We start from the raw sequence: 23,520 nt of genomic DNA on the forward strand, positions 1-23,520 counted from the left end.
ACTAACTCAATGTAATTAGCTCCATAATGTCATTTTTTTCAAGTTCACGTTTCAGGTTCCCAGCATGCTTTGCATGTGACTGAATAATGAGCGGTGATGTAGAAATAAACTAATAGTTTATGCATTTCTATTCAAGATCAGAACAGGAGAAGATTTATTCATGTTCAGTGTTCGGTTATATTAGTATTTAAAAGTGTTTCTGTTATGTTGGTGGTTTTTATGAGTTTACCATTGTGCTGAAGAGTAGAGCGTTTGCTTAGGTTGAGAACAGACTCACTGGACATTGTCTGACATGCTGTTTCAATCAGAAGGCATTTGGTTGAAAATGCTAAAAGATTGGTTTCCTGGCAGCATTAAGTGTCGTTTCATCAAAAATTTATATTTTAGTAATTTTTGTAACCAGTGTCCATGATTGAATCAAATTTAAAACAATGTGAAAAAACAACTTAATTTTTATGAGTGTTCAACTTAATAATTGTTAGTTTTAACACAATTTTCTAAGTATATATAGCACAGTACAGTGTATTAGTTTAACTTAATTTCAGAAGAAGTTGCCTTAACTCAAAAAAATTGATGCAAACTGTTGCGTGAATTTTTTGTTGTTGTGTCCAAACAATATTTTTTAGAGTGTACGATGCACAAAAACACTGCTGATTCTGAACATGTCAGTGGTGCCCAAAATGATGCTGATTGGAAGCAGTGGCGGATTAAGACTCTTTGGTGGCCCCTGGGCAACGACACCTAGAGTGTGATAATTTTTTTTTTTTTTGCAAAATTGTATATTAATAAACTGATCTGATAACAAGGCTACAAAAATTCTTACAAAATCAGGTTACCACTTTTTACAGTGTACTCTGAAATTATTATATAATTTATATCACATATGATTGAAATTATTTATAACTTGTGAACCCACCTCTTACAGGTGTTCTAAGATGTGATATAAATCTGAACTGTATGCAGCAAATTGAAACATTTTATAACTAGTGAAGCCAACTGTTACAGGTATAATAATAATCCAATCTGTTACTTCAGACTCTATGGAAAAAAAACAAAGAGTGGATAATCTTTTTAGAGTCATTGTTATCCTCAGCTAATGTTCATTCATTTAAATTTAATTTACAAAAACATTTTCAAATGTTTTACTCCCTTGTGTAAAAAGAGTGTTTTCAGAAATGCAACAATGAGTGCATGGTCTTGTTTGCAGTTACATATACAGTGCTTAACAAATTTATTATTATTATTATTTATTAATGGTTAGAGAGTCAGACTCGTAACCCAAAGGATACAGGTTCAAGTCTCGTACCGGCAGGGATTGTAGGTGGGGGGGAGTGAATGTACAGCGCTCTCTTCCACCTTCAATACCACGACTGAAGTACCCTTGAGCAAGGCACCAAACCCCCAACTGCTCCCCGGGCGCCGCAGCATAAATGGCTGCCCACTGCTCCGGGTGTGTGTTCACAGTGTGTGTGTGTTCACTGCTGTGTGTGTGCACTTAGGATGGGTTAAATGCAGAGCATTAATTCCTAGTATGGGTCACCATATTTGGCCACATGTCACGTCACTCACTCAGCTGCCCTAAACTAAGTAGGTGATTACCAAAATTACCATTGTTATGTTTCTGTAATGGTTAATCCACCAGTATGTGTAAGATCTTTAGTCACAGTAGTGTTTCTAATGCTAAATGCATTTCTAATGCTAAAATATAATTATTGTTGGGATTGAATGATTCTAAGATAGATTGCACAAAAGTTTAATTTAAAAGCAAGTCTTTGGGAACAACTAGAAACTATTTGGAAGTCAGTAACAACAGAGACTGTGGAAAAGTGCATAAAAATTATGCCATGCAAGCTTTTATCAAGGCCAAAGGAGGCCATGCAAAATAAAAATAAAATAGCCTATTTATATTTTTGGTTATTATGTGTGAATAAAGACTATTTCGTTGTTTCAGTTTGTTATTTGCCCAATGATAACACAATTTTTAGGTTTAAACAAGTTTTTGACGGGCGGTCTAATACATTTGTTAAGCACTGTATATAGCTACATGTAGTTTTGTGAGGATTTGAATGGAAAATAAAACTTACAAACTCACTCGTTTACACTTTGCCCCTTTCTTGATTGCCAATGGCTGCAAAGTACAACGTGAATCCGTAGCAGATTCACATATCCATGGCTATTTATATTTTTGGTTATTATGTGTGAATAAAGACTATTTCGTTGGTTCAGTTTGTTATTTGCCCAATGATAACACAATTTTTAGGTTTAAACAAGTTTTTGACGGGCGGTCTAATACATTTGTTAAGCACTGTATATAGCTACATGTAGTTTTGTGAGGATTTGAATGGAAAATAAAACTTACAAACTCACTCGTTTACACTTTGCCCCTTTCTTGATTGCCAATGGCTGCAAAGTACAACGTGAATCCGTAGCAGATTCACATATCCATGAGTAAGGCATTTCAGTTGAAGAGACGGGAGTTGCGCGACAGCATGCTCCTAGAATCTGTTTGAGTAATATGTGGCCGTCGAAACGAAAGCACACGGGTTCAGTTCGATAGCCTATGTGTGAATCTGGCGATAGATCGCGCATCCTCTGTTTCACGCATGAGAAGAAAAAGAAACCTTTTAACAAAACTTTCAGAGAACTTAGTACGTTCTGATAAAAGTAGGGGTCGACCGATTATCGGCCTGGCCGATTATCGGCGCCGATATTAAGCATTTTTATGAACATTTTCAAAACAGATTCACCGATAAAATAACTTAAATTTGAAACGCGCTATTTGGCTCTGATGCAGCCTGTCAGAACTCACCACTCTATGGCCTAGAGCAATCTCCGCCCACCGCTCATCTGATTTGTTGGGAGTCATGAGTCCGACCAATCAAAGCGGAATTCACTCTCACTCCGAAAGCGCTTGCTAACTGCAGCTGCTTCAGTGATCACGCATCAGTTGTCTCTCAAAGGTAAGGCAGCAGCAGACGTTGCTTAAGTTGCAATAGATCCCAATCCACTAACGTTGCACTGAAGTTGCAAAACACCTCAATATTATCTATGATTTCCGCGATGCGGAAAACGCGGACGGAATCGCGGAATCCAGTCATATAAATGGAATTTACTGTAGGCCTATGACACGGAATTTGTCAAAGTTTGGCTGAATTAATCAAAAGTAGGTCAGTACACTTAAATAGAGTCGCAATATGGACTATTATCTGTAAATAGTAAGCCGCAAAAATACTATTTAAATATGGATCCAGCATGCGTGTCTCCGTGTATGTAAATGGCACAGACGCTCGATGTTGTTTTCTACACATACAAAGTGTGCGACGCTCGCGCTGATTTATGAAATTATCAGAAATATATTACTGTGGTGCAGTATGATGTACATGATAATACTACTCAGGGATGAAAGTTTTCCGTCACTACGACGGATTTCTGTCAATTGGAGAAAAAAATGAGGGAAAAAGAAACATGTAGCACATTGTTGTTCTGCCGGTGTTCTGATGATTTGTTGGTAGCATAATCTGATAGGTAGCATTATTTGTCAGAACACCAGCACACCAAAAACGATGAACTTATCATTTGCACGCGCTTTTGAGTCTTGAGAACTCTCATTTTCTGTGCGCCCACAGATCGCGATAAAGAGAGTGACAAATTTTAATAATTATTCAAGGAGTTTGCAAATGTGATATTGATTTAATACAACAGTTCAATAAACACGTACTGCCTGATTTTGCTCTATTTCATCAACGAAAATAGTTCCAAATAAAATAACAGCTCAGCCGCTTCACATCTCTAAAAGCAAACACAGCGGTGTTTCATTCATGAATGAAAGTGCGTTTTTGAACGAATCTAGTGAGTCAGTGATTCATGATTACCCATTCATAAAGACAGTCACTTGCTTCATTCCTGAATGAATTAGCCATTCAAACGAATCAATTGAATGAATGATTCAGTGATAAGCATGCATATTCACAGGAAACACTGGATCTTTTCAGAAGAAAATAGTGACCACAAATGATGGTCAGGTCATTGTGTGTAGGTGGACTCAAACTTTCCAGTTAAAGTTTCAAACTATGTTATAAACAAGGCAAGGACATGCTGCAGTTCTCTTTCAGCTCTTATAGAGAGAGAAAATAAAATACAATTTGAGTTCTTATTGTTTTTCAGTGTGTTTTGCTGATAATATAAAAGTCTGGGATCCTTGTATTTTATGTTTTGAGCCTAAGTTTGGCTAAGTTACTAAAACCATATCAAAAACTAGCAATGCCTATTATCACAGTTAAAACAACAAGTTTCAGATATGCTTAAATTAAATATTGCTAATAGAAGAATAAAGCTTATACAAAAATCACAACCTTGCAATAAAAAAGGTATTTTGTTTGATCATCCTAGTTATAATTGTTTTATGTAAAAGAGCAGCATAAACATTCTGCTGATAATCTTAAGTTCCAAGCCATACAGGTTTGTAACAACATGAGTGTGAGTGGATAAAAACAGGATGCGTTTTAATATACTTGACCTATTAAAACTGCCTATGTTAAAGAACCACATAACTGCACATAAACATTGAATACCAAACTAATCAAGGTTTTGAAACTGGTTCACCGGAGCCAGACATTTGCCAAGCCGTGGGTACATTACACAGCTGAGGAAAAGTTGAGAACTGGATGACCTCCAGTACTAAGATCCATTACACAAAGCCGGCTTTTATTTAAAGATCTTGATGGATATTTTCCTCGGGGCCATGACACATATGAAATGAAGTTTCCACCCTGCTTAAGGTAGTTCAAGGCACCCTGTCATTGTTTAATTAAAGGATTTCACATGAACAAAATCATTGCTCACAAGAGCTCAGAAATTCGTAAATTCGTATCCAGGAAAATTCTTATCCTAAATATTTTATTGTCATCAGTACCCAAATTGTTTTGTTTCTCAGTATATTTCTCAGTGTTTGCAGTGCTTTTTACACTTCCTAAAGGTTCATAAATGGATACTGTTTGTCAATAAACTCTTAATTTGCACCTGATATTTTTATAAAAGTTTGTCTTTTACGATTGATCTTTTCCAGATAAGCACCTCATTTGTTTCTCTTTTCATACCTCATTTACAAAATTCAAAAACATCCAGATTGTCTAATTGCAAATAACATTTCACTAACTCTTGTCTTTGTTCACGTACACTTGATACTGAACTATTTTATTGATATGGAGACATTAAGACCATGGTATTTTTCTCTTTTGTGAATCTGTTTTTATTGTGGAAAACTTCAGGTTGCCAGTGTGACTTCTGTCAGCACTGGCTGTCTAGTGTGTGATGTACTTTGTCCATCTGCTGTGTAATCTAACCCCTTTCACCACTAGTTAGTTCACTGTAACTGAAGTAGTAGGGACACAAAAGACATTATTTGTAGAGGGCCCTTTCATACTAAACAAATGTTTGGTTTTGCGGGAAAGGTCACTTTGGATGGATGAATGGTGTGTTGTGCTGCTCAAACACGGTGCTCCAGAACTTTGCGAGAAGGGAATAAACGCCTGGTCCCAAACTCATATCTCCTATGGCAATAGATGCCTGGAAGGATATGAGTAATATCCCGCAACATGATCCGCATCAGGATCCATAGGTAATGTATATGGACTGGGATTGTTCTTTCAAACAGTTGAGGTTTCCTCTATCCTAGTGCAGCCCTCAAGCTTTTAATTTGTTGCTCAAGTGATGTCATAATTGTAGTAGGCCTAAATACAACTGCAATCTCAAATATGTCCTATTGCCATATTAATAACAAACATGCCTGGGAGGTATGACTAGCACATTATTTAAAGGAACACTCCAGTATTTTTGAAAATAGGCTCATTTTCCAACTCCCCTAGAGTTAAACAGTTGAGTTTTACCGTTTTCGAATCTATTCAGCTGATCTCCGGGTCTGGTGGTAGCACATTTAGCTGTAGCTTAGTATAGATCATTGAAACTGATTAGACCGTTAGCATCTCGCTCAAAAATGACCAAAGAGTTTCGATATTTTTCCTGTTTAAAACTTGACTCTTCTGTAGTTACATCATACTAAGACCGACGGAAAATGAAAAGTTGCGATTTTCTAGGCCGATATGGCTTGGAACTAGCCACTTTCAGGTGCTGCGTAATATCATTGTGCCTGCTGCACCCATGGTTAGCAAAGTTCCTTGATTATTACGCCGGAATGAGAGTATAGTTCCTAGCCATATCGGCCTAGAAAATCGCAACTTGTGGCTTACCCTCCTTGTGAAGGGTGTCAATGATTGTTAATCAGATTCAATGATCTATGCTAGGCTACAGCTAAAAGTGATACTGCCAGACCCGAAGATCGGCTGAATGGATTCGAAAACGATAAAACTCAACTGTTTAACTCTAGGGGAGTTGGAAAATGAGCCTATTTTCAAAAATACTGGAGTGTTCCTTTAAAGGGGAAATCCCTTTTAGCCTTTCATTAGAGTTTGTCACATGAAGTTCTGGGAAATGGTAGAAATAAGGGCCTTTCGCACCGCTTTAGTTCCAGAACTAAATGTACAGTACTAAAGTACTGGGATGATTTTGCGTGAACTATTTTCCAGTACCATTTAAAGGGTTGCTTTCGCACCGAGAGTGTGTACTAAGAAGTGACATATGCCGGTATATATTTGTGCGCGGCGTTCAACAACAGAAACAAAGAACAGCAACATTAACAACAGGAGGATGGAGGATGCTGTGATCGGAGCTGTGTTTGTTGTGTCTCGCGGGTTTCACAATAATGGACATGGAAAGTCGACGTATACGTAATGATCGGAGCTTGTGTCTCGCGGGTTTCACAATAATGGACATGGAAAGTCGACGTATACGTAAAGCGACTGAAAGAACGGAAGAACGGCCTAAGAATCTCCAACGACAACTGGCAGTGCTACATTTGGTACAAGTGCCTGCACTTCAGCGTCCGTCCATCTATCTCTGTTCTCCATACTTGCGAAATAAGTTGACACAATGTTTACAGTGTGTTTACACAGCGTTTTAAATCATGGAGGGTGAGGGCGTTTTCGTACGCGTTTGGCCAAGCAATGTCTACTTACGTCACGATTAGTACCAGTTGTGCTGGTTAGACCCTGCTAGATTAGTAGGAGCTAATTTGGTTCTCGAAAAAGGCAGTCCGGTACCAAAATTGCACCCAGTTCCGGCGGTGCGAAAACGCCAAAAAGTGGGTAGTTCCACAATGAATTCTGGTACTATGAAAAGGTTCCCCTGGTGCGAAAGGCCCTATAGTCCGTCAGTATGAATTTGTACTATTTATACTGTGATTTTAATTAAATTATCTTTCTCTATGCAAATTGTTTATCCCAAACGTAATTACTTACGTATTTATTTAACCTTTGCCATTAAAATAGCTTTACATACTGACATGGAATAAAACAACCAAATAAATACAGCATGGTTTTCTGTGTGATTTTTAATATCGGACATCAAACAGAAAACTATAATCCTCTGCATTTGTTGATTTTAATGGAAGCAATTTCGTATATACGACTCCAGTGTAAACATGGTTTAACTGTGTAATTTGCAATATGCAGATCAGATGTGAAAAAAGGTGTGAAAATGCAACATATGGACTGGGATTGTTGTTTTAAACCGTAGCTATACTTGCATGTGTTCTTGCAACATAAATTTTATATTTTGGTTTGTCTAATAAATATTAAAAAAAAAAAAAAATGTCAATGAATTTAAAAATGTTTTAATTATTACTATTTATGTCAGTAGACCCTATAACAAAAGATTTAGGTAATAATAAAAAAATAATAATAGGTAATGTAAATAATTGCAAAAAATAAATATATAAACAAAGAATACATGCTGTGCTACCACTCTTTGGTCATTTTTGAGCGAGATGCTAACGGTCTAATCAGATTCAATGATCTATGCTAGGCTACAGCTAAAAGTGATACTGCCAGACCCGAAGATCGGCTGAATGGATTCGAAAACGATAAAACTCAACTGTTTAACTCTAGGGGAGTTGGAAAATGAGCCTATTTTCAAAAATACTGGAGTGTTCCTTTAAAGGGGAAATCCCTTTTAGCCTTTCATTAGAGTTTGTCACATGAAGTTCTGGGAAATGGTAGAAATAAGGGCCTTTCGCACCGCTTTAGTTCCAGAACTAAATGTACAGTACTAAAGTACTGGGATGATTTTGCGTGAACTATTTTCCAGTACCATTTAAAGGGTTGCTTTCGCACCGAGAGTGTGTACTAAGAAGTGACATATGCCGGTATATATTTGTGCGCGGCGTTCAACAACAGAAACAAAGAACAGCAACATTAACAACAGGAGGATGGAGGATGCTGTGATCGGAGCTGTGTTTGTTGTGTCTCGCGGGTTTCACAATAATGGACATGGAAAGTCGACGTATACGTAAAGCGACTGAAAGAACGGCAAGGAGGACTAAGAATCTCCAACGACAACTGGCAGTGCTACATTTGGTACAAGTGCCTGCACTTCAGCGTCCGTCCATCTATCTCTGTTCTCCATACTTGCGAAATAAGTTGACACAATGTTTACAGTGTGTTTACACAGCGTTTTAAATCATGGAGGGTGAGGGCGTTTTCGTACGCGTTTGGCCAAGCAATGTCTACTTACGTCACGATTAGTACCAGTTGTGCTGGTTAGACCCTGCTAGATTAGTAGGAGCTAATTTGGTTCTCGAAAAAGGCAGTCCGGTACCAAAATTGCACCCAGTTCCGGCGGTGCGAAAACGCCAAAAAGTGGGTAGTTCCACAATGAATTCTGGTACTATGAAAAGGTTCCCCTGGTGCGAAAGGCCCTATAGTCCGTCAGTATGAATTTGTACTATTTATACTGTGATTTTAATTAAATTATCTTTCTCTATGCAAATTGTTTATCCCAAACGTAATTACTTACGTATTTATTTAACCTTTGCCATTAAAATAGCTTTACATACTGACATGGAATAAAACAACCAAATAAATACAGCATGGTTTTCTGTGTGATTTTTAATATCGGACATCAAACAGAAAACTATAATCCTCTGCATTTGTTGATTTTAATGGAAGCAATTTCGTATATACGACTCCAGTGTAAACATGGTTTAACTGTGTAATTTGCAATATGCAGATCAGATGTGAAAAAAGGTGTGAAAATGCAACATATGGACTGGGATTGTTGTTTTAAACCGTAGCTATACTTGCATGTGTTCTTGCAACATAAATTTTATATTTTGGTTTGTCTAATAAATATTAAAAAAAAAAAAAAATGTCAATGAATTTAAAAATGTTTTAATTATTACTATTTATGTCAGTAGACCCTATAACAAAAGATTTAGGTAATAATAAAAAAATAATAATAGGTAATGTAAATAATTGCAAAAAATAAATATATAAACAAAGAATACATGCTGTGCTACCATAGAGTGTAGGCCAAAATATAATTTTGCCCCCGGTTTTTTGATACCTGGGTAGGTAGCACATTAGGTTTTGGACATGTTGAAGACAACACACCAAGCCATATTTGTCTAAACTCGGTTTGTGAAATCCTGTAGTTCTACATGCATGCTAGTTTTGTGTAATGACGTTAGTCTCATAACTATAACAATCCTCCCTTTTAATGTGGCACATTCTCATCAGATCTGAAACTCAATTGCCTTCCTGCTTTATGTAACATTATAAGTTTGAAGAGGAATGAGATGTGTAATTATTTGCTATTTAAGTCATCACTCAGTTTAATTCAACTTTTTTTGAAAAGTATTTGAGAGTATACAGCCTCAGATTGTTGCATCATTGAGCCATCTTTGGGAAGGAGTCATATGGTGTATTTGGCAAATACATTTTGGTGTATTTGTATTTGAAAAGAGAGCTGCGATATTATGGTCAAGGACCCCTGGAATGTCAACTATTGTTCAGTGTTTAATGTAGTTACTATTAGGGATGTAATGATTACCGGTTTGACGATAAATCGTGATAAAAAACCCCACGGTTAGTATTACCGTTTCATATTTTAATTATCACTATAACCGTATTCGATTACCGCGATTTGAACAACTGAGGATAAATAAATACTGTACTGCACAGGGCTCCAGAGTGCGACCAAATGGCCGCATTTTGCGATAATTTTTTCTGCCCGTGCAACTAAATTTTGTGTGCGGTCGCACTGGCGCGACCACCGTATTGTTTAACTCATAAGCGCTGCATTTCTGTTGCATATGAGAAACATCAAAAGGCAAACGAAACTGAAAGCATAACGAAACCGCGCTTATAGAGTGTGTAGAGCCTGGTTTATACTCGCTGCGTCAGCAGGAGCGCGAAGCAAAAATTACGCGAATATTGAGTAAACGATGGATGGTTTTCATGTTAAAGTAAAGTAAAAGACCGCTTCTTAAACCAAAGATGAACATGTTGGTATTCTTGTGGGGGGAAAAAACATGCAAGCACTGTCACCGACAGCAAGTTTAGTTTTACTTTTCTTTTTGTTTTCATTTTGAAAAGCTTGTTATCTTTGCTGTTTACCTCACGTTATGCTATGGAGGCTCTCTTTTTTATTTATTTGATTCCTCAGTGTTTGCTAAAAGTTCTGTAGCTAATTTATTAGTCGGTATATAATACAGCATGTGGTGTATGCCATACCTCGTCTTATTCGTTTTTGTTAATAAACGTTTTGTAAGCTAGTCATTGTATCTTACTGTTTTATTGTTGTTATGCTTTTTAATTACGAATAACAATGAATCCATCTTTTGTTTTAGTCTTAAAAAGTGAAATATGTATAGATGTATGTAAGCAAATCAGACAATTATCTTTTCTTGTAAAACGTGACACTAAGATTGCGAATTCGAAAGTGAAAGCATCCGAAGCCCGGCTTATAACACAGCTAAAGAGAAACTCCCTGTTCACAAAATTCAAATCACAAATAATACTAATGAAAAACAAGGGGTTGAATGTTAACCACTTTCGATTTCATATAACTATAAACTATGATAAAAGCTCATCAGCATGCATTGATTAATCCCTAAAAATAAAAATATTGTGACCAAATCATGTGCCGGTGTGACCAACTGAGAAAGTCGCAAAAGAGTGACCAGTGGGAAAAATAAGTCTGGAGCCCTGAAGCATAAAACACAGTTTTATTACATTAGATATTTGATTATTGCCTGCAAAGTGCTAAGGTGTACTGTTTAAGTCTGAGATCTAATGACAATGTCTTTCCTTTTATGATGGGCACTGTACAGCCTCAGGATGACTGCTCACACGTCTCCAGCCTGGAGCACACAGAAGATTAAGAGTAGCACTGCATCGGTTTCACTGCATGACTAGAAACCATTTAGCATGCAGAAGCAAAGCAGTGCAGTATTCCCTAATAAACCCGTCCCAGTTAATTATAATCTCTAGTCACAGAGCCATAAGCTTGTCATTTTCAAAAAACAGTATCATATTAGCCTCTAGGGAGTGTGTCACCCAGCATCCAAAAATCTCATCATTCTTTATTGACTTTGTAATCAATGTGTAGATTGTTCACGTCGGGCATTAATGCAGAGCTACAAATCAATGCGAGTTAATGAAAGTTAATGATCAGGTGTGAGTCGAATTCAGATCGTAAGAATGATTGCAGAACTTACACCAAGGAGTTAATAGTTACTCAAAAATGAGACGAGTGTCCTAACATGAGACCAGAAACAAAAGTCTGCAAAACAAAAGCAACACATGGCAGGAAGACTTTGCACAAACAACTTGCAGTGTTTTCCACTCAAAAGCACTTGAATGGCAAGTGCAGAAGATTTGATGGTGATGAGTCCAGAGTAGAATGTGCCGGTATTCGGTAATGTGATATATCACGATAACGAATATGCACGATATTGTTATCGTGGGCACTTCAAAATACTGAGAATAATTATTTATTACAAATTATTCAGAATTTTGAATGCATTTAAAGAATACTTTTTCCATCAACTGGTCACAATGCACAACACCGCTGTATGCTGTGTCACAGACGCGTAAACAAGCACGGATGAGAAGCGCATGGTGGAGCGAAACGCTCTGAATGAAAACACATTCACTCTCTGACAGCAGATGGCGCTGAACAGCAGAAATGCAGCCGTTACCCCGTAAACAAAAGGGCCTTTCGCACCTCTTTAGTTCCAGAACTAAATGTACAGTACTAAAGTACTGGGATGATTTTGCGTGAACTATTTTCCAGTACCATTTAAAGGGTTGCTTTCGCACCGAGAGTGTGTACTAAGAAGTGACATATGCCGGTATATATTTGTGCGCGGCGTTCAACAACAGAAACAAAGAACAGCAACATTAACAACAGGAGGATGGAGGATGCTGTGATCGGAGCTGTGTTTGTTGTGTCTCGCGGGTTTCACAATAATGGACATGGAAAGTCGACGTATACGTAAAGCGACTGAAAGAACGGCAAGGAGGACTAAGAATCTCCAACGACAACTGGCAGTGCTACATTTGGTACAAGTGCCTGCACTTCAGCGTCCGTCCATCTATCTCTGTTCTCCATACTTGCGAAATAAGTTGACACAATGTTTACAGTGTGTTTACACAGCGTTTTAAATCATGGAGGGTGAGGGCGTTTTCGTACGCGTTTGGCCAAGCAATGTCTACTTACGTCACGATTAGTACCAGTTGTGCTGGTTAGACCCTGCTAGATTAGTAGGAGCTAATTTGGTTCTCGAAAAAGGCAGTCCGGTACCAAAATTGCACCCAGTTCCGGCGGTGCGAAAACGCCAAAAAGTGGGTAGTTCCACAATTAATTCTGGTACTATGAAAAGGTTCCCCTGGTGCGAAAGGCCCTATAGTCCGTCAGTATGAATTTGTACTATTTATACTGTGATTTTAATTAAATTATCTTTCTCTATCCAAATTGTTTATCCCAAACGTAATTACTTACGTATTTATTTAACCTTTGCGATTAAAATAGCTTTACATACTGACATGGAATAAAACAACCAAATAAATACAGCATGGTTTTCTGTGTGATTTTTAATATCGGACATCAAACAGAAAACTATAATCCTCTGCATTTGTTGATTTTAATGGAAGCAATTTCGTATATACGACTCCAGTGTAAACATGGTTTAACTGTGTAATTTGCAATATGCAGATCAGATGTGAAAAAAGGTGTGAAAATGCAACATATGGACTGGGATTGTTGTTTTAAACCGTAGCTATACTTGCATGTGTTCTTGCAACATAAATTTTATATTTTGGTTTGTCTAATAAATATTAAAAAAAAAAAAAAATGTCAATGAATTTAAAAATGTTTTAATTATTACTATTTATGTCAGTAGACCCTATAACAAAAGATTTAGGTAATAATAAAAAAATAATAATAGGTAATGTAAATAATTGCAAAAAATAAATATATAAACAAAGAATACATGCTGTGCTACTATAGAGTGTAGGCCAAAATATAATTTTGCCCCCGGTTTTTTGATACCTGGGTAGGTAGCACATTAGGTTTTGGACATGTTGAAGACAACACACCAAGCCATATTTGTCTAAACTCGGTTTGTGAAATCCTGTAGTTCTACATGCATGCTAGTTTTGTGTAATGACGTTAGTCTCATAACTATAACAATCCTCCCTTTTAATGTGGCACATTCTCATCAGATCTGAAACTCAATTGCCTTCCTGCTTTATGTAACATTATAAGTTTGAAGAGGAATGAGATGTGTAATTATTTGCTATTTAAGTCATCACTCAGTTTAATTCAACTTTTTTTGAAAAGTATTTGAGAGTATACAGCCTCAGATTGTTGCATCATTGAGCCATCTTTGGGAAGGAGTCATATGGTGTATTTGGCAAATACATTTTGGTGTATTTGTATTTGAAAAGAGAGCTGCGATATTATGGTCAAGGACCCCTGGAATGTCAACTATTGTTCAGTGTTTAATGTAGTTACTATTAGGGATGTAATGATTACCGGTTTGACGATAAATCGTGATAAAAAACCCCACGGTTAGTATTACCGTTTCATATTTTAATTATCACTATAACCGTATTCGATTACCGCGATTTGAACAACTGAGGATAAATAAATACTGTACTGCACAGGGCTCCAGAGTGCGACCAAATGGCCGCATTTTGCGATAATTTTTTCTGCCCGTGCAACTAAATTTTGTGTGCGGTCGCACTGGCGCGACCACCGTATTGTTTAACTCATAAGCGCTGCATTTCTGTTGCATATGAGAAACATCAAAAGGCAAACGAAACTGAAAGCATAACGAAACCGCGCTTATAGAGTGTGTAGAGCCTGGTTTATACTCGCTGCGTCAGCAGGAGCGCGAAGCAAAAATTACGCGAATATTGAGTAAACGATGGATGGTTTTCATGTTAAAGTAAAGTAAAAGACCGCTTCTTAAACCAAAGATGAACATGTTGGTATTCTTGTGGGGGGAAAAAACATGCAAGCACTGTCACCGACAGCAAGTTTAGTTTTACTTTTCTTTTTGTTTTCATTTTGAAAAGCTTGTTATCTTTGCTGTTTACCTCACGTTATGCTATGGAGGCTCTCTTTTTTATTTATTTGATTCCTCAGTGTTTGCTAAAAGTTCTGTAGCTAATTTATTAGTCGGTATATAATACAGCATGTGGTGTATGCCATACCTCGTCTTATTCGTTTTTGTTAATAAACGTTTTGTAAGCTAGTCATTGTATCTTACTGTTTTATTGTTGTTATGCTTTTTAATTACGAATAACAATGAATCCATCTTTTGTTTTAGTCTTAAAAAGTGAAATATGTATAGATGTATGTAAGCAAATCAGACAATTATCTTTTCTTGTAAAACGTGACACTAAGATTGCGAATTCGAAAGTGAAAGCATCCGAAGCCCGGCTTATAACACAGCTAAAGAGAAACTCCCTGTTCACAAAATTCAAATCACAAATAATACTAATGAAAAACAAGGGGTTGAATGTTAACCACTTTCGATTTCATATAACTATAAACTATGATAAAAGCTCATCAGCATGCATTGATTAATCCCTAAAAATAAAAATATTGCGACCAAATCATGTGCCGGTGTGACCAACTGAGAAAGTCGCAAAAGAGTGACCAGTGGGAAAAATAAGTCTGGAGCCCTGAAGCATAAAACACAGTTTTATTACATTAGATATTTGACATTTACATTAGATATTTGAACATGTTATTAGATAAACTGTTGTCAGTCATGTTGTCATTTAAAATCCGGACATCATTGGCAATGTTATTGTTTTAGTTATGCAAACAAAAACTCATTTTATTTGTTGTTTGTTGATTTTAAATGTAAAACTTGGTGAAATTATTTGTGCGTCAGTACTTTTGAACATTTCCAGCACATTTTACGAATACCGTGATAATACTGATAACCGTGATCATTTTGGTCACTATAATCGTGATAAGAAATTTTCATACCGTTACTATACTTAACACATAAATGAGCGCAATCAGAACATTTTATGTAATCGAATGTGTGTGTGCGCATTGTTTTTTTTTAAATAATCACATACAGGGTGATTGTGGGAGAATTTTAGTTGAAATAAATGAAACGAGGCGAATAGATTGTAAATGATCGGATCAAAAGAATGTGTTTTGTTTATGGGGAAAATTGACAAAGTAAATACTCTCATTCTGTTTTCTCATTTTTAAACCAAATTATACTGTTGACGGCATTCATCAAGCATTCAACACTGTAATTCAGCCCTTTTTACAAATATATTGTTAATGATCAAATAACTATTTTCTTTCTTGTATTCTTAAATTTATGAGAAACATAAGTTCTATAACCCCAAAACAACATTTGCTGCAAAAAATAAAGTTAGACGCTGTTAATTTAACTTGATTTAGGCTAAATCTTCAACCCTAAACTAACTTTTAAACTATTTTATTTAAAATCTTCTAATCAAAGATTTCATTAATATATATATTTTTACATTAATATTTATTTTTTTTACTTTGTGTAATTATTTAATATTTATTTCTTGACAAAATTTTGGTAATAGCGTTGCAAAAAAATCACAATAAAAGAGCACACATAATATGTCATATGTATTTTATGTTCGGTATTTTGCTGATACTAATATAAATAAATAAATAAATACAATTGTGCAGTCATGTTAACTGTTGTTCTGTGAATTTTCATAGGCAAAATCCAGTCATTTCAAAAGGAATCCAAGTGTTCAGGAATTTCATATCAGGGCAAAAGATTTACGCACGCAGATTTCGCAACAGGTTCAAGTTGCGAAATCTGGATCTGGATTGAATTTTGCATATGAAAATTCCCAGAACAACAGTAAACAGATTTGCCGTGTTGACCAACAGAATACTGCTTGGTGAAGAATTTCAAATCCTGTTTTCTACCCGATACACTCCAAATACACTCCATGTACTGTGCCATTGTTGTTGTTGTTGTTGTTGTTGTTATTATTTGGTCAGATATTCTTAGTGGATGCTAAACTAAGAATAAATGCAACATGCATCTAAAGTCCCTTATGAACTCTATAAATCTACTGCTTCACCTTTACATTTCAGCTTTTTACCTCATGCAGTATTCATGCATTATACAATAACTCCCTAATACAAGTATCATGGAACTTTTATCAGGTTGATGTTTCCATGTTATTATGCTGTTAAGTTTATGGCTACATCTGGGCATATGAATGGTTTCATTAGGCTGTATAAAAATGAAATACACTTGTTATGTCTCATAAATGTGTCATGAAGTTTTAATGAAGATAAATCATTACTCTAGGTTTATCTGGGTATTAAGTAAAGTTTCTGAAGCTGTACTTTATTCTAATCCACATAACTCTCTGATCTTTTGAGTAAGGTCAAACCTCATTAACTTTCTCTTCAGGGGTTTTCTGGAAAGCCTGCATAATGTAACATAACACGAGATTGACTCATTTGGGCACAAGCTGTCAGAATGCAAAAAAAAAAACTCTTGCTTAGAGCTATTTTGCCTAGCACAGCCACAGAGACGGAGATGATGGAAACTGACGTTTACATAGTGTCTTACTGCAAAGCAAACAAAATGAAGCAGTCGACTTCACCTGGAAATCCCAAAACTCACATTTTGCAAACTCAAGTCAAAAGCATTTTCAATAATAATTTACAAATTCGGGCATTATTGGAATTTTTTGTTTTTTTATAAAAATCCAACACGGCAGATGATTTGAGAGAAATGTTGACTATAAACTTCTAAAAAGTAAAAGGCATCAGTGACTGTAGTATCAGAGGTTTAAGGGGTGTACCAATTAATTTATTTATTCAGTGCATTGTCTAAAAATCCTGCCTCAGTTGAGCTTGAAATATTACATTTTTAATTTTAAATCATTTGTGTTGGATAACTCTAAATGCTTAAAATCAAGTGATTGTTTTTGACTGAGTTTTAATAAAATGTGTGAGATTGGTTTTGAAACTCACAGCCCTGTTTTCATTACCAAAAAATGAAATATGACATATTTAAATTTAATTAAAAATCACTGCATTGTGTCTCCTCCGTGACCTATTAGGTTCCATTTGAGTTATGTGAGGTGTTATGTTTCTCATGTTATGTGACCCACTGCTCTTCTATACACAGGTAGTCATTGTGTCCCAGTGTGTGAAATTATAGCCGTTCAGGAAAAAGAAGATTACTCTCCTTGTAAAGACACTGGGAAATGGCAGAAGGTTCCTCAGAGCCCAGCGGACTCCAGCCAGCACGCTTTCACAGGTACACCATCATAATCAGACTGTCATCTGCTTATCTGGCCCCTGATAACGGGAATACATAGCTTGTTATTTTATCTTATATGCTGTGAGTGTATTATCAGAACAATACTGATCATGCGTGTCACCTTTTACCTAGTTTTTGGAATAATGTGGCATTTTCATTTGTGTTTCTCTGCAGTGTTCTACGTAGAGAGGATGAGGCAGCACTGCTGGCGGTGCAGCAATGTGACTTTCCACTGCTCTGAACATTCCATGTGTCTGCTCTGGGTCCAAACTATTAGGGAACAACTTGCATTGTTGAGTGCGTCCTGAACCGTTTTATTATTATTATTATTATTATTATTATTTTCTGTATCGGAAAAGTTTACTGTTGTAAAATTAATAAACTACACATAAACTATAGCAAAAATAAGGGGGGGGGGGGGTAAGTTGTGGGCTAAGTAGTAGAGAAGCCGAAGTTTACTCAAAATTTCCATAAAAGTACATTCTAACAGAGTTTAATAAAAAAAAAAATAAAAAAAAAAAGGGGGGGGGGGGGTTCAGTTGTGGCCTAATGGTTAGAGAGTCCGAAGGTTCGAGTCTCAGGTCCGGCAGGAATAGCCAGCACTCTCTTCCACCCTCAATACCATGACTGAGATGAGACCCTTGAGCAAGGCACTGAAACCCCAACTGCTCCCCGGGCGCACAGCAATATGGCTGCCCACTGCTCCACACTGTGTGTGTTCACGGTATGCGTGTTCACTACTATGTGTGTGCACTTGTATGGGTTAAATGCAGAGCACAGATTCCGAGTATGGGTCACCATACTTGGCCACACGTCACTTCACACTATAGCAAAAAAAGATAAGTTATTGTTATAGGTCGGTCAGTGATTTTCACACCAGTTGTGTGTACCTCAGTAACATGTTTATACTTTTGAAAAAAGTAATAGTTGCAAAATAGTTGCTCGGTGTCCATTACATGTGAATTTACTGTAAACATGTTTTTCATTCATTTATAGTCAATTACTACCACACATTTGGTACTGTACATAATTATGGTATAAATAAATAATGGACACTAATTCCTTGTTGACATAGCGTGATAAAATCTCTCGTCCCTTTTAATCTGTGTTTTAATCTGCCAATATAGCTGGTATTTCTGTTAGCCATTTTGTTTCTGATCTGTGCTCAGTAGCTCCGCCCAAAGTAGAATCTTATTGGTTAAAAATTTTAATCCAGCTGTATATTACATATCAAATATGTTCTGATTTGCTCTAAGTGTGGACTGGCAAATTCCACTCAGTTGCGCAAGTTTAGAACACTGAGAAAATAATTGAACATTTGAAATAACCCATAATATTTCTTACCAATCCTATGGAAAGTTTTGGGGTGTTTGGATTCTAGTGTAGGCATAAGTACAGTTTTGGTCTTCTCTATGTTGTCACATCAGATGAAGTTTTTCAAAAGCAACTTAATGAAGTAGTTTTGACAGCCTAGGATGACTGTTGTCAAACGAAAACTCACTTTAATGCTCTGCCCGCTTCTCATTCCGCAGCCAATCGACCGAAGAATTTGCTAGTGTACATCAACCCCTACGGAGGAAAACAACGTGGGAAGCAGATTTACGACCACAAAGTGGCCCCCATCTTTTCCCGGGCTTCCATTTCCACCGACGTGATTGGTGAGTGCCCGTCAGCCGCCTGCATTAACATTTAAATAAAAAATGAGCTTTTATGCTTCGCAAATAGATCTCCGTTGGCAAATGGCCCCACCTGCCAACCCATCCCACGAATATGATTTTATTTACAGCGCCATCTATCACCGGAGCTGGCCATAATGCAAACTGTGATAGTCGATAAACATAGGAATGCAAAGACATCCATTATTTATTAAGTTTGAGGGAGGAAGACCCTGGGTTGGCGTGAACGTTGGCTGTTAGAGCTGAGGCTTACAGTCTTATTCAGCAGTTGCTTGAAGGTCTTCTTTTTACGACCATGTGAACATTTTGTAAATGGTAAAGTACATGTCTGGCTGGACAAATACCATTCAAACCAAATCATTAGAGGAGCCAAACAAGATGTTCTGCCGACGGTTTAATAAGCTCCATTCATCACCTTTGGCATATATCATCAACGTGATCCACAGGGCTCGGTCCTAGGCCCCAATAATTTTCAGCACATCCCTCTGAGTTACGGCTTTACATCACTGCTGATGGTAAAGAACCGGTAGTGAAATATACTGGGGATTGTTTTTTACCCCAACTTCAGCTTCATCATTTGATGTGGCTGATTGATGGTCTCTATCAAGCCAGCAGAAAAATGCAATTTAACTGCCAGATGAACATAATGATGTTTCTCCCCCCTCTGCTCAGCCTCACTGTCATCGTCGCCATTAACAATGACTTTTTCTCTTTTGTTTCTATAGTTACCGAACGTGCAAATCATGCCAGGGACCACTTGAAGACGGAGGCTGATCTGAAGAAGTATGACGGGTGAGTGGGTGTCCTGCTGGGAGATCACGGTCACTGAGCGGCGACTCTTAATTTGCCCAGTGAGGAATGCGTCCTCTGCAGCAAAGCTCAGATTAACATTTGCACATCAATGCACATCAGCCTGGCACTGTGGCAGATGACGGCGAGCAGCTTGGGAAATGACGAATGAAAATAAAGTGGCCTTTGGTGACAGCAACATAGATGCTGCTTCAAAGCTGGGCTAGAGGCGAGATTCACAAAACAACTCTGACTGCTGGGTCTGGATCTTTTTCCTGTACCTTTTAACATGCATTTCTGTGAACAGCAGTTTAGACACAAGCCACTTTCACACATAAAAGCTCATAAAATTGTGGAACTTTATCGGTACAGGTACCACATCTATTATTCTCACAAGCAACAAGGCTTCCATCTTTCTGCTATTGCTACCGCTTAAGGTCGTGATGCACCAAGCCGATGGTCGGCAGTTGGTCAAAGTCATGCCATTGTTGAGCCATCAGCTTTTGCAGTGTGTTCTGTACTGTCTCTGTTGGCCGCATTTTGTTGAACTGGTGTTGAGCAGTCGGTGAAAAGATCACCCTTTGGCTGTTCAGTTTAACAAACCAGTGCACGACAAAAAAACAATGAAAAGAACAAAAACAAAAGTGATGAAAGCAAGCACACAATGAAGTCAAGGGGGGCACACAGAGAAGGCTCTATCATCATCTTACCTGAGAATAACATGAATATTTGTACTTAATTTTAGTTACAAAAATGGTAGCAATTACCTTTGTCAATTTTATTTGTGCAGAGCATTTAACAATTTTTGTAATATGACCAAATTTCTTTAATATGACTATTTTTGCTCTGCCATTCACTACAGAAAATTTTGTTTGAAACAAATATGCATTGAAGTGCTTATTGCTGTCTCTGTCTGCAGTGTGGTGTGTGTTGGAGGAGATGGCATGTTCAGTGAGATGATGCATGGCCTTGTCTCCCGTACACAGCGAGAAGCAGGTGTGGACGAGAACTCTATGGAGGAGACCCTTATGCCATGTGCACTTCGCATCGGCATCATTCCTGCAGGTTCAGGAAAGTAAAGGCATTTATTATGTAACAATAGTTACAATATACAATACAATATTTTTAAAATCTCTGTAACTTACAGCTTTGAGTGACGTATTGCATAAATAAAGCATTACACCAAAATGGAAAAGGTTTGGTGTGCTACTTTCACAGAAACTGATCTAATTTTGCTGCAGTGTGCTCTGTTCTTAGATGTGGCATCCTAGCACACAATCCTGATGTTATCAGCCTGTGTTTTGGCTTTTTCTGCAGGTGATTCTCAGCCAATGGACGTCTGCTCAGTGCACAATGAAGACCATTTCCTGCGTTACTCTGTGTCACTATTGGGTTACGGGTTCTACGGAGATGTGCTGACAGACAGTGAGGGGAAGCGCTGGATGGGCCCAGCCCGTTATGATATCTCAGGTATACAGGAAAATATATCAAGACTGAAATAAGTGATTTTTGTCTTTCTGCAGTTTTGAATAGAAATCATTTTATTGTTTTATTTTTTTACAGGTGTTAAAACTTTTCTATCACATCGCTACTATGAGGGAACTGTGTCCTTTTTACCTGCTGAAGGGGACTCGGGAACTCCCAGAGACAAAATGCAGTGCCGATCTGGGTAAATGTTGTTCTGTGTCATTTGTATAATCATAATTTGATCACAGTAATATGAATCTGTGAGCAAACATTAATACAACATGACCGAACCTGTAAAATTAGTCATTTAAGCCATCATCTGATGTGTTTCAATTATATTGTAAACCAGGACTAGATGATATTTATACACTACAGTTTGCAGTCAGTACATTTATTTTCTAACTTATTGACAAATTTTTTAAGAAGTCTCATGCTCACCCAGGCAGAAATTATTTAATTAAAAAATATAGTAAAAACTGTAATATTATGAAATATTATTACAATCCAAAATTAGCTGTTTTCTGTTCTAATATATTTTTAAAGGTATTTTAATCATGTGATGGCAAAGCAGCCTTCACTCCAGTCTTCAGTGACACAAGATCCTTCAGAAATCATTCTAATATGTTGATTTGCTGTTTGAACCCTTTAACTGGGACCTCTGTGGGACGCCTAAGTTTACTTCACTATATTACAATTAAATCCTAATCTAATAATGACAAACTATATATCGTTGGAAAGGTCTGACTCCTAAATAGATATTTTACCAATGTTTTTGTTAAAAATTATGTAGGAAAAGTAATAAATTAATTTGAAAAGGGTCTATAGACTTCACTGTGTAAAGGTATATTAGTAGTCACACGATGTTATTGTATTTCAGAGTGTGGGGATACATGGACGGTCATCAGGGGAAAGTTCTTGGCCATCAATGCTGCCAGCATGAGTTGTGCGTGTCCTCGCAGTCCTAAAGGTCTGTCGCCGTCAGCGCACTTAGCAGATGGAACTACTGACCTCATCCTCGTCAGGAAGTGCTCCAGACTCAACTTCCTGTGCCACCTGCTGCGCCATACCAATAAGGAAGACCAGGTTCTTGTTTCATCTCAACAGAAAATATCAGTAGATTTAACATATTTTTTTTTATGAAAGCGATGAAGCAAATCCATTCATGTTTCATCAAAGCCTCTGAAAAAAGCAACACTCTCTTAACCAGCACACTTCAAAAAGTATCCCTGCTGTCCACCAAATGCTTACTATATAATTTATAATAGTATAAATTTAAAATAATATGAATATTTCATTAACTGTAAGTTCTTTTTTTTTTTTTCTTGGAAAAAGAGCAGCTAATTTTGTTCTTTGAAGTTCTTAGTAACAGCAGGGTTCATAGAGAACCTTGAAAGTCATGGCAATTTGTCTAGTTAAAAGGGTCATATGATGTTGCTAAAAAGAACATTATTTGGTGTAATGCAATGTGTTTATGCGGTTTAAGGTTCAAAAAACACATTATTTTCCACATACTGTACATTATTGTTTCTCTTCTATGCCCCGCCTTTCTGAAATGCGTCGAATTTTACTAAGCTCATCAGTCTGAAAAGCGAGGTGTGCTGTGATTGGCCAGCTATCCAGTGCGTTGTGATTGGCCGAATACCTCAAGCGTGTGACAGAAATGTTACGCCCCTTAACATACTGTGATGCCGTATCCCGGCCGGAGCGACGAGATAAAAACATTAAAACCCATTATAAACGAGGCATTTGTTGCATCCAGTGGGGACATAATTATGGATTATAATGACTTATACTGTCTTTTTACGTGTTGCGTTGCATCGCGCCGCGTAAACATAAAACCATGTCTGCATTTGTGATCGGAGAAATGACAAACAACAAGCGCTA

The 23,520-nt window shown here is 37.1% G+C and overlaps 1 protein-coding gene across 1 annotated transcript in view; it reads left to right on the forward strand.

The window, feature by feature from the left end:
* The window catches only part of LOC107600034 (ceramide kinase-like), a 41,450-nt gene that overhangs the window by 1,606 nt on the left and 16,324 nt on the right, over nt 1-23,520 (forward strand). The window contains exons 2-8 of the mRNA XM_016291799.1: nt 17,570-17,701; nt 17,879-18,001; nt 19,237-19,362; nt 20,106-20,172; nt 21,089-21,234; nt 21,487-21,639; nt 22,514-22,603. Of these exons, the coding sequence (XP_016147285.1) occupies nt 17,570-17,701; nt 17,879-18,001; nt 19,237-19,362; nt 20,106-20,172; nt 21,089-21,234; nt 21,487-21,639; nt 22,514-22,603 (837 nt within the window). The remainder of the gene's footprint in view (nt 1-17,569; nt 17,702-17,878; nt 18,002-19,236; nt 19,363-20,105; nt 20,173-21,088; nt 21,235-21,486; nt 21,640-22,513; nt 22,604-23,520) is intronic.

Source organism: Sinocyclocheilus grahami, unplaced genomic scaffold (assembly GCF_001515645.1).
Source record: "Sinocyclocheilus grahami isolate Dianchi unplaced genomic scaffold, SAMN03320097.WGS_v1.1 scaffold276.1, whole genome shotgun sequence".
In the NCBI taxonomy this organism is placed as follows: Eukaryota; Metazoa; Chordata; class Actinopteri; order Cypriniformes; family Cyprinidae; genus Sinocyclocheilus; species Sinocyclocheilus grahami.